Genomic DNA, 18,525 nt, shown 5'->3' on the forward strand with positions numbered 1-18,525 from the left:
AGTTTTTGGTGGCAGTGTAAATATCCAATAGTGATTGGACTGGTTTTAATGGTTCAATGAACTTCTTAAAAGGCCTCCAAAGCCTTGCACTGCAGCAAACAACTATGGAACCAATAGAAACTCCCCTATTCCAAATTTATTTGAATGGATTGCTGGAGGAGACTATTATAAAACAATAGGTGCTTGGGAGAATACCTATGCGGGAAGGGGGAGGTGGAGAAGGCAATATATCATCTTAGACCTTGTTTTAAGAGGAAACACAGGGGAGTGAGCAAGAAAATTCTAGCGAATCTGGCTAATGAAATTGACATGAGAAACAAAAAAAACTAGATGAGCTTCAAATGTGGAAGTGTATCAAAATATAAAAATCCATCAGTCGTTAAAAAAAAAAATGGTCAACAGGACTAGAGTTGGACACGTTGCTAAATAATGCAACTAGTGAGCATGGCCTCAATGAAGACTCTCACAAAGCACAGGACTAGAACTCTAAGGAAGAAGTTTTGCGAGAACAGGAAATTGATACGATTGTCGGTTAGTTGAAACCTGAACCAACTACTCCTAAATTAAAAATATGGGATCAAGCCAACGTGGTAATTTCTCAAGTTAAACTTGCATCCCATGCCTCCTATTTATAGCTCTATTCAAGTCGATGGCAGAAGAAACAGAAAGGTCTGAAGTTGGGTAGAAATCCATGCCTTGTTGTTTCCACTGCCTTTAACCTGAATAGAGCCATAAATAGGAGGCACGGGATGTAAGTTTAACTTGAGAAATTGCCACCTTGGCTTGATCCCGTATTTTTAATTTAGGAGTAGTTGGTTCAGGTTTCAACTGACCGACAATCGTATCAATTTTCAATGCTCGCAAAAATTCTTCCTTAGAGTTCTGGTCCTGCACTTTGTGAGAGTCTTCATTGAGGCCACACTCACTAGTTGCATTCTCTAGCAAAATGTCCATCTCCAGTCCTGTTGACCATTCTTCTTTTACTTCAACGACTGATGGATTTTCATTTTTGGATACGCTTTCACATTTGAAGCTCATCCAATTTTTTCAGTTTTCATGTCAGTTTCATCATCCAATTTCACTACACTTTCCTTTCTACACTGTGTTTCTTTTTAAACAAGGTCTGAGATAATATATGGCCTTCTCAACCTCTCCCTTCCTGTACAGGTATTCTCCCAAGCACCTACTATTGTATAATAGTCTCCTCCAGCAACCCATCCATGTAAATTTGGATCAGGGGAATTTCTATGGTTCCATCGGTGTTTGTTGAAATGCAAGGCTTTAGAGGCCTTTCAAAAAGTCCATTTAGCCATTGAAACCGGTCCAATCACTATTGGATATTTACACTGCCGCCAAGAACTTAAACCCTTTCCCAAACTTAACACAAAAACATGAGCATAAATGGTCATTAAATTATAACAGGGTATTGACACCACCTACTTGGTCCCTCATCCTTACCAGTTTAAACCTAACAATCTTAACTGTAAAATGTCATATCTTGTTTGAAGAATTAATGCCTAACAGGTAAAGAATAAACATTCACAAAATCATTGTATTGGATGTGTGTTTTCACGATAGGTTGATCAGTAATACATACCTCCTACTTATGAAGTGGTTCCATCTGCAGCAATTTATTCCTCCAAACTTATTTTTACTCTAGCCTTTAATGTTGGTCGAGAAAAATTGGATCCAGTTTCACTTTCTTTTATCTACAAATAAGAGAAATACATTTGATGTCAAACAAGAGAACAAGAAAAAGAACATTACAAAAGGGTAACACAAAATTGAGAAAATTAATAGATGACCAATCTGATGTAACAGATCGCCCATCTCCTCAACCGATGAGGCATCTGTTGCAACAGATGAATGACATATTGCAACAGATGGGTCATCTATTGGAATAAGTCAAACCAACCTTGCTACTGGTTTGATTTCTTCAAATAGTTGCTCCGTCTATACAAAAGGGTAACACAAAATTGGGTGAATCAATAGATGACCAATCTGATGTAACAGATTACCCATCTGTTCAACCGATGAGGCATTTTGCAACAGCTATAAAAATAATGGTTCGTTCATTCAAGACTTAAAAGTCATCTTTCCTTCAATTTTCTCAATAAATAGGAAACTGGTAATGGTTAAATCATCAATAGCAATAGATGTAAATATCTAATTTAAATGACATACAAAGAAGAAGACGGGATGGGAAGAGCAATAGTGAACCATTCCTGCAATGTGTAAAAAGCAAAGGGATCAGAACATCCAGTTCAGTTGATAAAAGATATTGATCGGTTCAGATTTGAAAGGATCCTCATCCGAAAGAAGAGAGAAAAAAGAGGCAAAAAGAAAAGAAAGAGAATTAAGAATAAAGAAGAAAGAGTGATAGATGAGTTTAGTTGTCTTGAGTTTTACTTATGTTAAGGCTAAACAAGAGAGTATTCTTCTAGATATGGGTTTTAAATATTCATTAAAACTTTTTACTTTTAAGGGGCACAAGGATACGGTGACATTGAAAAGACTAAATAGGACTACTCTCTCAGGAGATTTTTGAGTTATCCAAGTAATATTTTTTACCGCCTTAGTATTTTAAATTTTTTTATCTCGGGCAGGAAATACCTAAATTGCTTTTTAAAAAAAAGATCCTAAAACATCTAAGTGCAATAGATAACAATTTCTGTTTGAAAAATTCCAAAGCTCAGTCATCCATCGCAACAGATGACTTAATCTGTTTGATTAATTCCAACAGAAAATACATCTGTTGCAACAGGTTGAACATTTGCTTTTATACAATTTCAATTGATTTCACATGTTAGACTAATACCTTTAGGGGTCATTTTGTAGAGTGTTTTATAAAATATAATGCATCCATTAGTTAATGTGTATTGCTAGTACCTTGTTTGGTACGACTTTTTGACTATGTATAACTAATACAAGCATTAGTTATACACTCTATTGTGTATTGAAGTGTGTATTAGTAAATACACTCTATTTTCTATGTATTAGTAATACAAAGACTTTAAACACATGCACTAACTTATTAAATGACCTTAATACCCCTCAATTTTCCTTTCAAAATATTTCAACATTCCTTTTCCTGTCATTTTAATTTGCACTAGTGAATCTTTTCAAAATATTTCTCAATTTCTTTTTTCACAATTTGAATTTGCAACAATGAATGGTTGATTTAAATAACTATAACATATTTTTGCTTTGCTTCAAGAGTCTTTAAAAAGATTTTAAAAAAAATTGAGACTATTTCAGAATTTTACGTCTTGTATTTTATTTTTGTTTTGACTATGTTAATCTATCGGCATAACATTTTGCCCAGAAGAAGGTCTTGCAATTAATCCTAAACCTCTATATAATAGTTGAATAATATTAATTATGTTTGAAATAACAAAAGAACTTTGTTGCAAAAAACTGTACAAAATCAAAGAAAGGTATTTTTGTAAATAAAAACTTCTTTTATAGAAATTATGTAAGATGTATTATTTATATACATCAAACCAAACAATGTATAAGAAATAATACATACATAACTAATACAACCATAAATAATACAATTATTACTAATGCAAGCATTACTAATACACTATATTTTGCATTGTTCTTATACACTCTACCAAACTACCCCTAATTGATTAATATAGGACCAGGGGTGAGTTCTCATAGGGTCAACTACAACTTCAATTGAGACTTTTGGCAATTGAATGATGAGACAGTATTGCGTTCCTCCCGACCAGAGTCGTCGATCGATCACTCTGACCTGAACCGATTCTTATTACCTCATATATTAGAACAATACCTTAAATTAATTAATTTAGGACCAGGGGTGAGTTCTCATAGGGTCAACTACAACTTGAATTGAGTTTTTTGGTAATTGAATGATGAGACGGTATTGCGTTCCTCCAGACCAGAGTCGTTGATCGATCACTCTGAGATGAACCGATTCTTACCACCTCATATGTTAGACCAATACCCTAATTGATTAATCTAAGACCAAGGGTGAGTTCTCATAGGGTCAACTATAAATTCAATTGAGTCTTTTGGAAATTGAATGATAATACGGTATTGCGTTTCTCCCGATCAGAGTCGTCGATCAATTACTTTGAGCTGAACCGATTCTTACCACCTCATATGTTAGACCAATACCCTAATTGATTAATCTAGGACCAGGGGTGAGTTCTCATAGGGTCAACTACAAATTCAATTGAGTTTTTTTTCAATTGAATGATGAGACGGTGTTGTATTCCTCCCAACCAGAATCGTCGAACGATCACTCTGAGCTGAACCAATTCTTACCACCTCATATGTTAGACCAATACCGTAATTAATTAACTAGGACTAGGGGTGAGTTCTCATAGGTTCAACTACAACTTTAATTGAGTTTTTTGGCAATTGAATAATGAGATGATATTGCATTCCTCCCGACCAGAGTCGTCGATCGATCACTCTGAGCTGAACCAATTCTTACTACCTCAAATATTAGACCAATACCTTAAATTGATTAATCTAGTACCAGGGGTCAATAATCATAGGGTCAACTACAACTTCAATTAAGTATTTTGGCAATTGAATGATGAGACAGTATTGCATTCCTCCCGACCAGAGTCGTTGATCGATCACTCTGAGCTGAACCAATTCTTACCACCTCATATGTTAGACTAATACCTTAATTGATTAATTTTAGACCAGGGGTGAGTTCTCATAGGGTCAACTACAACAGATGGCAGCCCCTATTTGATAATTTACAACATATGGGTAATCTGTTATGACATGTGATAATCCATTTGATAATTTACAGCAAATGGGTAATCTATCACAATAGATTACTTAATCTGTTTGATAATTTACAACAGATGAGTATCTGATGCAATAGGCTGAACATTTGTTTTTATATAATTTCAATTGAGTTCATATACCTATATTGATTAATCTAGGACTAGGGGTAGGTAAGTTCATAGGGTCAACTACAACTTCAATTGAGTCTATTGGCAATTGCATGATGAGAGAGTTAAAAATTTCGCATATCTTTTATAATTTTAAAAAATAATTAAGATCAATTCAGATCAAATGAACATTTTCAAAACTTGTCATTCTATTTCAAAAAACAAATCAACCTATATCCATATGCAAGAAAAACGTTTCATCATTTTAAATCTCAAGTTCTCGCTCTTTTCTCTTTCTCACTCAATTATACAGTATAGACAATAGCTACAACTACTCATCAAATTGCTCTACCCTTCACAATAGATTGATTTTCTTCTTATTTCCGACCATATAGGTGTTATTTTTAACTTTATTCTTGCTTGTATCAGTTGTATTCTCGGTCTTCGTAGGTAATAGAGTTCGAGAAGAGTTCTATCTTTGTTATTTTTTTCTAAAAAATAAGGGATTTTAATTTAATGATGAAAAAGAAAACTTTTAGTTGTATTATCTTCGAGAATGGGTTTACAATTTTGAGTTTTGATGGTAAAATCGTAGGAAGAACTCGAGAAAACCCTAGTTTCTGTCGCAGTATTTCGTTGACTGTCGTGGTACTATTAGATGGTGTTTGTGGAGTTTGTGGTTGTGGTGGTCGTCGTCGTAGCACTGGTGGTGGCTGTTGATGTCATTGGTTGGTGGTGTTTATGGTGGCATTGGTTTGTGGTGGTGTCGGTATTCGTGATGTTTGTGGCATTGATTGGTGGTTTTGTGGTGGTAGTGGCTGTTGGTGTGTCATTATTGGTGATGTTTGTAATGTATTTTTTAAAATTTATACATACATCAATTGTAATATAGTTGTTGTTTTTCTGTTGTTTGTAGGTAAGACATGTCTCCCAAAAGAAAAGAAAGTGAAAGTGGATCAACGTCTGACCACCCCCAAAAAAAGGCTACAGTACAAAGGGATCCGGAGGAGCTTCCTGAACAATCTCAGTTAGGGAAACAAAGTGAAGTTGAGGAGAGATATGAAAACAACGTTGAGGGAGGTGGACAAGGGTCTATAGATGGTGACGAAGAAAATAAAAGTGAGAAAGAGGAGGAATTAGAGAGTGAGAAAGAGAAAAAGGATGATCATCAATATGATGATAGTGGATCACTAATGGGGCGTGAATTAATATCGACATCCCAGCATGATCCTGTCAAAACTTTTAGTATTAACAAGTTTCAAGTTACGATGCCGATATATGACAAAAATACAAAAGAAGAACTAACTGGTGAAATTGTACTTAAATGTCATATGAGGAGTAAATTTATTTATTTTAGGAAAATTATGAAGGACGAAAACATAGACAGACTTTTAAGAAGAGTTGCTTTGGATGCTTTCTTGAGCTGGCGGAGGACGCCCCTGCCCGGTTCCCAATGAGGATGGTATATGGTATTCTCAAGCGCAGGATCAAGTATATGGGGATGATGAAGATCTGAAGGAGGGGGCAGTAAAAAGATGGATGAAATTTAGATCAACTACTGTGGCATACCATTTTGTTTTGGCTTGCAAGAGTTTGCCATAGTGACGGGATTGAGATGCCATCATCCAAAAGAACCACCTATCACCAAGGGAACACCCCACAAAATATCCAAGGTAAGAAAATGCAAGGAAAAAATAGTTGGGTTGTTTGACATTGCTCGATGTGGCTTCAAAGTATCGAATTTGTTGACAGATCTCATAGATAAAACCAAACCAAAGCAGTACAGGGAGAAATTATGCTTAGTTTGGTTTACCCATTCGGTTATATTGGCAAGAGACGTCAACAAGGTCATAGAAGATGATTTGTTGGTGCGTGCTGAGAATTTTGATAAATTCAACAATTATCCCTGAGGATATGACAGCTTCTACTTGACTGTCCAAAATTTACTGACAAAGCTATCCTCAGGGATGACCATATTATACGGCTTTCCTTGGGCTTTCATGGTAAAACTAATCACTATTTTAACTCATCCATTAAGTTATATTGAATATAGTTACTTATTATGACTTTTTTTTTGCTTGCTTCTTGTTTATGTTTTTTAGGCTTGGGCATTTGAAGCTATTCCTCCCCTCCGAAAGCAGGTAACGGATTACCCAGATAAGGTTTCTCATCCAAGTATGTTTAGGTGGTTGGCTGCAAAGAGCAACACCAAAATTAAGGAGACTGATCTTTTTAACCCCTCGGATGATGCAGTACGTCTTCTTCAAGTAAAATAATTTTATTCAATAAAAGATATTGAACAGATGTTATATCTGGTGCAATAGATATTATATTTGATGCACCAGATGGGACATTTACTGTGATAAATTACCTATTATGTGCCAACTGGTGCAACAGAGGTGCAACAGATAGATAATCTGTTATGACAGATGATTGATATCTTGCATTAGATTACCCATCTATTACTTTGGTTCACTGAACTCGACTCCTAATAGATTAATCATCTACTGCAAATTATGTAACAGATGTGTTATCTGATGTAACATATTGTTAATACACATACAGATCATCTGTTGCATAATATGTAACCCAACAAATTACCTGTCTTATGCAACTGGTGCAACAGATTGGTAATTTGTTGCAATAAATGATTGATATTTGGCATCATATTATCAATGTATTGCTCTGGTTCCCTGAACCCGACTAAAATGGATTTTAACCATATACTGCAAAATATGCAACAGATGGGTAATCTGATGCAACATATTATTAATCTGTTGCAAAAGTTGACTGTTAAAATGTTAACCTAACTATGAATATTATTATATTATATGATTTAAATGTATCTATCTTTTTTTCTAGGGTGTGCTTTCATGGATCGTGCCTACTGAGGAGTAGTCATTGATGACTTCTTATATTACTCTAGGTCATGTTGATACTATAGAAGACCCAACAGTAGAGTTAATAAGGAAGGAATTGACAAGAGCAACAGCAATAAGAAGAGTAGTTAGACAAGGTCAACCTAATGTTGAGGCTCTTCATGACCAACCTACTAAGGCAGTTTGGATGCTTCTTATGGTAGAGTTGTTGGTGTTGGTGGAAGTCATGCTGATGCTGCTACCACTCATAATGATGAGCATGTTGATGCTCAAGAAAAAATAAATATGTTTGAAAACACCCCTTTTCACCCTTACACAGGTCCCTCTCACCCCTCTTCACCCTCGTGTTCTCGTTGCAAATGCGAAGAGTGCAAGGACAGCCAGTATAAACTCCTTAAAAAAGTAGAGGCTATCTCTAAAGCTTTTGAGAAATTCAAATCGAAGAGGAGTGTCATACCATCCAAGAAATTGAGGGAGCGATACACTCCTACAGTGTTAATTAGGAGGAAAAATAGAGCAATAACTGACATACTCTCCTATCGAAAATAAAAAAAAATTACAAGTCCTCCCTCTCAAAAAGTTGTTGAAGTTCAGGGGCCATTCAAGAAGGTGGACATCTACGCGAAACTTGGAGCCAAAGAGAAGAGTGATCTGCGACAGGCCAAGAATGCCAAGCTAGGCTTACCAGATTACGCCAAGCCTCTCTTTCCCCCCAAGACTTCCAGACTATGACAGATTTGCATATGTGTTATGAGGACAAGGCAAGTTTACTTTTCCTAACCTAGCCTTCTAATCTAATCTACCCCATGAAGAAGAAGCTACGCAACAAAAGTGAAATTTGTTGCAATAGCTGGGTATTCTGGTGCAACTGGTAGTGGTTCTGTTGCAACTTACTATCCATCTGTTGCATAAGTTATGTTGGATTATTGATTCAGAGAACCCTATACAATAGATGAACCATCTTTACAATTACTAACCTGTTTAAAAATTGTCTTCTTATATCACAGCATGTTGATAAAATTATCTGCCTCATGGGGAAAAGGCAATTAACATACCTGGAAGATTATGACGCTGCCAATAGGATAATGGACCTCGACTTATGCAGGAAGCTAAAGGATAAGTATGATCAACTCAATTCAAAAGCGTGTGGTGCGGGACTTAATTTCTTAGTTTATATGTTGGACTTGGAGGAAGAAGAAATGATAAAATATGTTAGAGGGGAGAGGCCAAATCCACACGGTAAGAGCTAGACCGAGGCAAAGTGGATTCTTGCAGTCATTAGCATGAACGGCAAACATTATCGGGCTGTCGAAATACTACTCAATGAAGGAAAGATAAAATTTTATGACTACAACCAACCAGCCGTCGATAATGTCAATCTTTTTCTCCTCGTGCAGCAACTGATGGAGTTGTTGCCCATCTTGTTGAGGGAGAGTAAACTGATGAATCATTTTCCAAAGGAAGTGTTGATGAAGAAATCATGGGATTTAAAAGGTCCAAACAAGGGCATGACCTTTCCAAAATATAATACAGGTTATGCAAGCAGCTCGCACGCTCTTGTACACATCGAATGTTTGCTGACCGGCATAGAAATGGCCGAGCCAGCGACCTTCCTGTGCGACAACGATGTGGCAAACCTGTAAGAGTTCTGGGCTTATGGGGTAATAACTGGACGCTTGGAGCCTGTGTATATAGAAGAGCCTGTGAAATAACAATTTTTTATTTCAAGTCACACTTCACTTTACTTCAAATTACATGTACATGTTTTTTTCTGGTGAATGAAAGTTGAGTTTTTTATAATGCAATAGATTGTCAATCTGTTGTAAAATACATTCTATCTGTTCTAGCAGATAATTTATCTGCTGCAATAGGTTGGTCATCTATTGCATTATGCCGATCTATCTAATCTAAGTCTAATCTATTGCAACAGTGGGAAGACCTGTTTGATAATTTCAACAGATGACCTAAATTTTACAACATATGCCTAAATCTCTTAGATATTTTACAACAATTACGCTTGAATATCCATGTGCTCGAAAATACCAAACCAATAGCAAATACACCACAATGAAAATTTCAGCAATTAGGCTTGAAAATTCATGTGCCCAACACCACCAAACCAGTAGTAATAATGGCAACAATGTAGTATCTTCTTTCTCGATTTTGTTTCTTTTCAGAAGCCTTGACTTTCTTCAACAAACCCCAGGCCATGGGTTTCGTTCTTCATACCAATCAAAGTAATCGCATCCACCCAATTTTATTAAAACAACAACACAATTATAAAATAATTACAAGTTAATAATTAATCAACCAATTAAATAAAAAAATATTACCTTTGAAATCATACAAGTAAAAAACCTACGACCTGAATTTTGTTGAGTTCAAAAAGTCTTCAACAGAGCTTCATGATCACACTTACAATATCAAAAATTATTAGCACAAAAAACAGTGGAAGATGCGCTCGACATTGTTAAGCTCAGTTAGGAAAAAAATGAACAAAAGAAAGACCAAATGCAAATAATTTGAAGAATTTGGATAGATAAAAAAAATAATGATGAAGAAGAAGATTTGGGAATTTAGGGTTAAATTTTAGGAAGAAGATGAATATATAAGACATTAAGGGAAAAATGATCGTTGGGGGCAAAATCAGACGCCAAGTCAGCAAAAAGTGCCAACCTAACCCATTTGTGCCTATTTTATTTTACGTGTTTAAAATAAACACTGTCTACTTGATGCCTATTTTATTTTAGGTGTTTGAACTGAACATTATCGATGGGTTCCGCCTTTTTTATTTCAATTCACTTTCGCTTTTTTACATGTAGTGGCAATTTTTTTATGTCCAATGAAAGTTGAATTTTTATAATGCAACAGATTCTCCATCCGTTGTAATAGATATTCTACCTGTTCTAACATATAGTTTATCTGTTGCAATAGGTTGGTAATCTATTGCATTATGTCGGTGTTTCTATCTAAGTTTATCTGTTGCAGCAGTGGAAAGACCTGTTTGATAAATTTTAATAAATTACCTACCTGTTGCAACATATGTCAAATCTATTCGATATTTTACAACAGATGTTTCATCTATTGCAACAGATACATTATCAGTTGCAATATTTGAATCTAGTATTCCATTTCAATTAGTAAGTTCAAATCTAAGGAAAAAATAAAATTCATAGATAAAATAAAATTAATTGAAGCCTTAAGAAATTAGCAGAAATAAAATCAATAAATAAATGAAATGTAAAAAAAATTGTTATGGGTACAAATCTCAACAAATACATCAACAATTTAAGTATTGATGCCAAGGATTCCTAAGGAGGGGTAAGCTTATTACTTTGATAGACTCAACTCAAGCTATACAGATCTACTCAATATGGACAAGTTGTTCTTCATCCGGTGCTATGAAATTCGGCTTTGCTCGTCGTGGATCTTTATTATTGCTTACGTATGATTTCTGTGCTTTATGTTCTCCGTATTTCCATAAAAAGAGTAGAGTAGCATATTGTCAATGTTGTTCAGCCGTAGCTTCTACATCCACCTAGAAAGCCAAAATTGGTCAATGCTAAGTACGGAGATACAACAAAATGGAAAAGGATAACTCATTTGTTCTAGCAAATCAAACAGGTCTTCCTCCTGTTTTAAATTGTCCCAAACAGATTATATTTCTGTTGCAATAATGAATCAACTGTTGGGTCAAATTTCTACCTGAGGAAGACTTGTATGATAATCTCTAACGGATGAACCATCTATGGCAACATATGACTCATCTATTACAGCAGATAGATCATCTGTTGGTATAAATAAAAACAGTACGAAGAGCTGTTTGATTTTCTAAAACAGACAAAACATATGTCACAATAGGTACTTTATCTGGTGCAACAAGTTAGTCAACTGTTGCAACAGATGTATACATCTGTTTGATAATTTTCAGCAGATATGTCATCTATTGAAACATAAATGTGTCTATTTGTTAGTTGGAAGACATATATATTCACCTTGCTCAGCTCGATCTGCTCTGCTTTGGACATTGTACATTGCTCAGTGCAACACATGGACAGATGAGTTACAATTTCGCTCTTTTGGATGCTTGATAATGCCTTGAAAATCACATTTCTTATCCTCTTAGCCTTAATCTCTAATGGAGTGGATGGAAATAAAATCTTCTTTCATGTAATGACACCCCTTTTAGATGTCAATTCCTTTATAGATGCAGTTAATGCATTAATAGCATTAATTACTACATCATGTTTTGCCCTGCAGTCTTGACATTTGTATGCAGAACATTCGTTGGGAGAGGCAAAATTTATATAACCAGTATGATCATACTCATAATGGTTTGTTTTAAATACTATAAGAGGAGTATCATTAGCAATAACAGCAGCACCACTACCACCACCAACAGCTCCATCACTACTAAGACCATCAACAATAACAAGCTCACCCTCTAAAATTATTTTTGTTATAATGATTGTTGCTCCAAACAATTCTATTTTTATTCTGTCGTTGACCTTAAGGTTTGATAAAGTTTGCACAGACCTTAAAGTAAGAAAAAACAGCACCTTCAACTCTTAATTGGTCTGAACTAGCGACGGATGCACAATCTAACATAAATCATTACATATATTAGAATGATGATTAGATCATTCAAAAAAATTATTAATTAAAATAAAAACTTAATTATAATTATACTTATTGCATCTTTCGGGGGGTTGAAGAGATCAAAAAATTTTGCATTTTTATCCGTTTTGGCCGACAACTATCTCAAGATTCTTGAACGGAAAACTTCTTCCTGGTAGTTCACTTGTTGTCTCAAATGAGGAATGGCTTCAAACGTCCAACCCTATAAAATAACGCCAATAAATTAAAACCATTATTGAGTAAAAAAAATGAATGATATCATAATAAAAGAAAGAAATGAAACATTTACCATGAAAGCCCATGGAAAGCAATATAAGTTGACTGTCTTTGGCGCTAACGGAGTCAACAAATATTGAACAGTCATTTTGAAGCTCTCATAACCCCAAGGATAGTTGTTAAATGCCTCAAGATCCTCAGAGAGCTTTATTAAACCAACGCTTATATTTTTGTTAACGTCTCTCGCCCAAAGAATATTATGTACAAACCAAACCAAGCACAAAGACTGTTTGTGCTTCTTTGAAAGTTCTTTACCTTTCAATGTTTCTATCAAATTTTTATTTTTGAAGCTTGGACCAACAATGTACACCAGGTCATCATGATCACACGACTTGCCTTTGCCTTTTTAGGGTGTGCGGGGTGATTTTTTGGGTTAGAATAGGTATAACTTAAGAAGAAGGATAACATTTTAGTCCAGTAACTATGGAAAACTCCTTCCAACCAAAAACAAACAGGCATGCCATATAATTTATCCACACCTCATCCATCTTATCTTTGTTTTCATACATAAACCTACACTTGAGAAGTTCATATACCATTTTTATTTGAAAATGAGCATTGTTGTCCTCCTCCAAATCAAGATATTTTTCAAAGCAGTTGTCCCTAAAATAAGTATCCAATTTTTGTTCCCGAAGTATTTTCTGAAGGCGCCGAAAGATTTTCCCATGGATGACTTAACCACGAAATCACCCATTAACTCTGTGGCACCATCGTACTGCATTCTCACAAGATAACGATCAATGCTAAAGGTTTTGACCAACTCTTCGGCGGAAGGGCTATTAGCATTTCGATCGTCTCTTTTGAAATATTCCCTCTCCCCGTGTTCATCATATTCTGCTCCTAATTGAGATAACGCTTGTAAAGCAAGCTCATGGAGTGGTGGATGTAGCCTAGCTGCTTCATTTGTTCCTTTATTTGGACTTGATTCGGCTTCTATTTTTTTAAGAGTCATATTATCTAAAATTAACAGGAACATAAAAAAAATATATTATAGTAGATTAATGCATCATTAAAAAGGGATAACATTAAATCTAACAAGCAAAACAGTAAAATAACAGTTCCAACAGATCACTTATCTGTTGCACTAGGTAGTATATCTGTTGCAGCATATAACAAAGTTATTGTAGGGGATGAGCAATCTGTTGCAATAATATAAAATGTATCACTCATCTTTTAAGACAGATGAATGGTTTGTGCAATAGATCCACATTGTTGCAACATGAGTGATCTGTTGGAACATTAAAAAACTTGTTGCAACGGATGAGTAATCTATTGCAACAATACAAAATATATCACTCATCTGTTGAGAAAAATAAATGGCATGTGCAGCAGATCACACATCTGTTGCAACATATGAGTGATCTGTCGAAATAGTTAACTAACCTGCAGCAACGACTGAGTAATCTGTTGCGACAATCAAAATATATCACTCATCCATTGAGAAAGATGAATGACTTGTGCGACAGGTCACACATCTGTTGCAACACATGAGTGATTTGTTGGAATAGTTATCAACGGTCAATATTTTTAGATTTTTTCCAATATTAGGTCGTCTATCGTGGCAGATGAATGATCAGCTGGAAAAATCATTTCTCAGACATGTTCTATTGGAAGAGTTGATAGGATTTTATCCAACAAAAGCTTCATCTGTTGCATCAGATCATTAATCTGATGGTTCTTTCATTGCATCAAATAGTTAATCAGTTGCATCAAATTTTTTATTCGATTCTTAATCTATTGCAACATATGATTAATCTGTTGCATCAGATAGTTAAACTGTTGCATCATATGCTAAATCTGTTACATCAGATGACTAATATGTTGCATCAGAATTGTAATCTGATGGTTCATCTAGTGTATCAGATGGTTGATCTGTTGCATCATCTGATAAATCTGTTGCATCAGAAGGTTAATATGTTGCACCAGATGAATAATCTGTTGGATAAAATAAAAATAGTAGCACTATTTTGTTCAACAGAAAAACAGCAATATCACTATTTTTACCAAGAACAATAACAAAACAAATCAACCCAAATCGTTGTTTTGTTTTTATAAACACAAACAACAAAAATCAAACTTCAAAAAAATGCAACAAACAATAAAAAATCATAATTCACTTCGAAAAGAGAAGAGAAGAAATACCAAAAATTAGTGTTTTGTTCAGACCATATTTCAAATTAAAGCAACAAATATTAAAATTGTTAAGCAATACTATAAGATAAGTTGGCTCAAGATCCTCGTTTTCTTCAAAACTAAAAAGGCCATAAATTTTTACCTGTGAAAGAAGAAAAGGAATGATGATGAATTCGAAGCTGTTGTGGCCGGAGAGTAAGGCTGTCACGTCGATTGAAGGTTGAAGAATTTAAAGTTGTTATGGCCGAAGAGTAAGGTTGTCACGTCTATTGAAGGTTGAAGTCGAAAAGGAACTCGACGCCCAACTATTTGTTGTCGGAGGTTGAAGTCGCCGAGGATTGAAAGGAGAAATTTACAAAACTGTTAGTTGGGAGAGAGTTGAGAGAAGCTATCGAGAGAGAAGAGAGAGACTGGGGGTGGTTGATTTGGATTGAAGAGGGGTGTAAGTTGGGTTGATTTGTATTTTTGAAAAGATTAGAAAGTTTTGAAAATATTAATTAAATCCACAATTAACTTAATCAAGTTTCCTAATGATGTTTGACCCTTTAAGTTGGTCAATGTCACCAATCCTTCATTCAAGACTTAAAAGACACCTTTCCTTCAATTTTCTCAAGTTACTTTCCTTATCCAAACTTTTGTGGCATTGATAGTATACTATATTTTTTTACAATAATTTAATTTTTTAATTATTGTAATTTATAATATTTTTTATTGTATTCCAATTTAAGTGACACAATGCTTAGATGCTCATAATAATTAATTAGCGATGATATAATAAATTCATGATTGAAACAACAAAACAGACATGTCTTAAATAACTTATAATAATTAATTAGAAGTTATACAACAAAATTACTATAAAAGTACTTGGGTAACAAAAATTAAGTAGGTCTCATATAAGACGTCAAGTTAATTTAATGTTAAATATTATTAATTTTTTAATACTTAATTGACTTATAATAATAAATTAGGAGTGATATAGTAAAATTGTAGTTGAAACAGCTAAAGTAGATATGTTATAAATATTTATTTTATTTTTTAATTAAATATTATTAATTTTTTAATATATAAATATTATATAATAATTAATTAAAAATAATATAATAAAATTACAAAGCAAATAGGTGAAATAACGACAGCAGATATGACAAAATGAAATTTGGTTGAGCAGCTCCACTCCCACTTTTTTTATAGGAGAAAATCAATTCAATATTTTTGAAGGATATTTTATCAAACGACATTTATATTTTGTGCAACAAAGTAAAGATGTACCCAAAACTACATAGTCTTCAAAGTCAATGCTACTTTTGAATTCCACCTGCGATAAGCCCTGCATCTGCGGTGATTCGGCTAATGTTTAATAATACGGTCTTCTCTATAATATCAGCTCGTTATAATATTATTTTACTATAATAATTTAAGTTTCTTTGAAATCACTTTTTAATATTATATTTTACTTCTATATAATAATATTCTACATATAACAAAAATGATATTTGTTATAGCGATATATTTTTTATAAAGTTACCTCTATGACAACATACTCAGATATTACTAAATAATATTTATAAGAAATATATTATGTATAAAATAAAATATCAAAATATTTGTGACAATCATCATTAATATCATGCACACAGTAAATTTTAAGTATGAAAATTTTATATTTAAATAGTGCACATCAATTATTTCACAATTTCACGAAAAAAAAGGCTACTAATGTTTGTCTTTTTTATATTCACGCTCTTTCTAATTTTGCATATTTTTGTATATAATAGCTAAATGAGATTTGAATGTCAAATGATAATATACATATATAACACTTCTCTATAACAATCATGAAATTTTCAGACAAACGTTGCTACTATAGAGAGGTTTGATTGTACCTTAGCATATACTCACTCCGTTTTTTTTTACTTGTCGCTTTTTTACATGACACACTCATTAAGAAAATAATTATTAACATAACTATTTTATCATACTACCTCTATTAATTGATTTTTATAGTAATATATCTTGAAAATGATTTGAAAAATAAGTAATTAATATTAAGGATAAAATTGACAAAAAATAAATCTTGTTATGAAATAACTAAGAATAAAGAAGAAGAGTAGAGGGAATAGAGAGAATAATTGTTATTTCTCTTGAGGATGAGAGATTATAAGATTATTGATTATACAATGAACAAAACTCCTCTATTTATAGGGAAAAATATTCTAATTTCTGACTACAAGACAGATACTTCAAATCCTGATAGATATCAACTAGATTTTGATAGATCTTATTAGATCTTGATAGACATTCACTATAATGTAAATACATTTATAACACCCCCTTTGAATGTCTAGATAGATAATGCGCCTCATTAAAATCTTACTAGAAAAAATCAGTGAAAAAAAAATTCAGTAAAGGAAAAAAGAGTACACATCTCTACCAATACGCATATAGGCTGCCTCATTAAAAATCTTACAAGGAAAACCCAGTGGAACAAAACCTCATAAGAAAAAAAGAGTACAGCGCGTATTAACTCCCCTAAGAACATCCTTGAGCCTTTGCATCCCGATCTTGTGCACCATCTTCTTGAAAGTTGCAGCAGGAGGAGACTTGGTGAATAAGTTAGACACATTGTCACTTAAACGAATCTGTTGCACGTTAATATCACCATTCTTCTGGAGCTCATGTATGCAGAAAAGCTTTGATGAAGTGTGTTTCGTTCTATATGCAGAAAAGTTTTGATGAAGTGTGTTTCGTTCTATCTCCTTTTTATGAATCCTCTCTTAAGATGTGTTATACATGTTGCATTATCTTCGTATAAAATTGTGGGCACATTGTCATATTTCAAACCAGTATTCTCGAATGAGATACATCATGGACCTCAACCATACACATTCTCGGCTTGCTTCATGAATAGCGATTATCACAGCATGGTTTGGTGAAGTGACTAGATAGACTGCTTTGTATATCTCCAAGATATGGCAGTCTCCCCATATGAATGCATTGCATGTTTGAGACCGAGCTTTATGCGGGTCAGATAAGTACCCAGCATCAGCATAACCAATAAGATCGGGACTGCAAGCTTTAAAATAAAATAAGCTCATGTCTTTTATTCCATTTAGGGCACCACTTGCACTAAGATATGGTACTTCATGACCAATCCAATTTCTTATATTTCTCATTTAGCAATTAATCTATTGTTTTTTAAAACTCTCCAAGAGTTCCAATAATTTTCAAGCTATAAGCTTAGACAATATAAGGATTATAAATAAGTTTTCCAGAAACTTTTATATGCTTTAAACATTTTGAATCCTTAAAAATGTTTTCATATAAATTTTGTCAAGTGACAATATTCAATATTTCATGTATGACATCTTCAAGTATTTGGACTGCAAATCAAATAAGTTTTACACTTACCAAGATGCATCCTTTCATATCACTTGATAAATGTTTCTACGTCAGCATGCTTAAATAACGTAGAATTCGAATCCTCATAATTTTTCACAATATTACACCAATATTGTATCATGATATTGATAATATATCATTTCGTATCGATTTACAATGTGACATAACATTTTGAGATCTCATCACTTCATTATTTTCAGGTACATGAACCTCCCATAGGTTTCATGAAGTGTTATATCGTAGGCTCTTCAAGATCACATTGCCTTCTTATTATGATTATTTGCTCCTTATCATTTTCAGGATTATTTCAT

The 18,525-nt window shown here is 33.7% G+C and overlaps 1 protein-coding gene across 1 annotated transcript in view; it reads right to left on the reverse strand.

The window, feature by feature from the left end:
* Nucleotides 1–12,372: 12,372 nt before the first annotated feature.
* Nucleotides 12,373–18,525, reverse strand: part of LOC107873525 (F-box protein At3g58530) — a 38,657-nt gene continuing 32,504 nt past the window's right edge. The window contains exon 12 of the mRNA XM_047414653.1: nucleotides 12,373–12,605. Coding sequence (XP_047270609.1) covers nucleotides 12,522–12,605 — 84 coding nt within the window. The 3' untranslated portion in view covers nucleotides 12,373–12,521. The remainder of the gene's footprint in view (nucleotides 12,606–18,525) is intronic.

Source organism: Capsicum annuum, chromosome 6, assembly GCF_002878395.1.
Source record: "Capsicum annuum cultivar UCD-10X-F1 chromosome 6, UCD10Xv1.1, whole genome shotgun sequence".
In the NCBI taxonomy this organism is placed as follows: domain Eukaryota; kingdom Viridiplantae; phylum Streptophyta; class Magnoliopsida; order Solanales; family Solanaceae; genus Capsicum; species Capsicum annuum.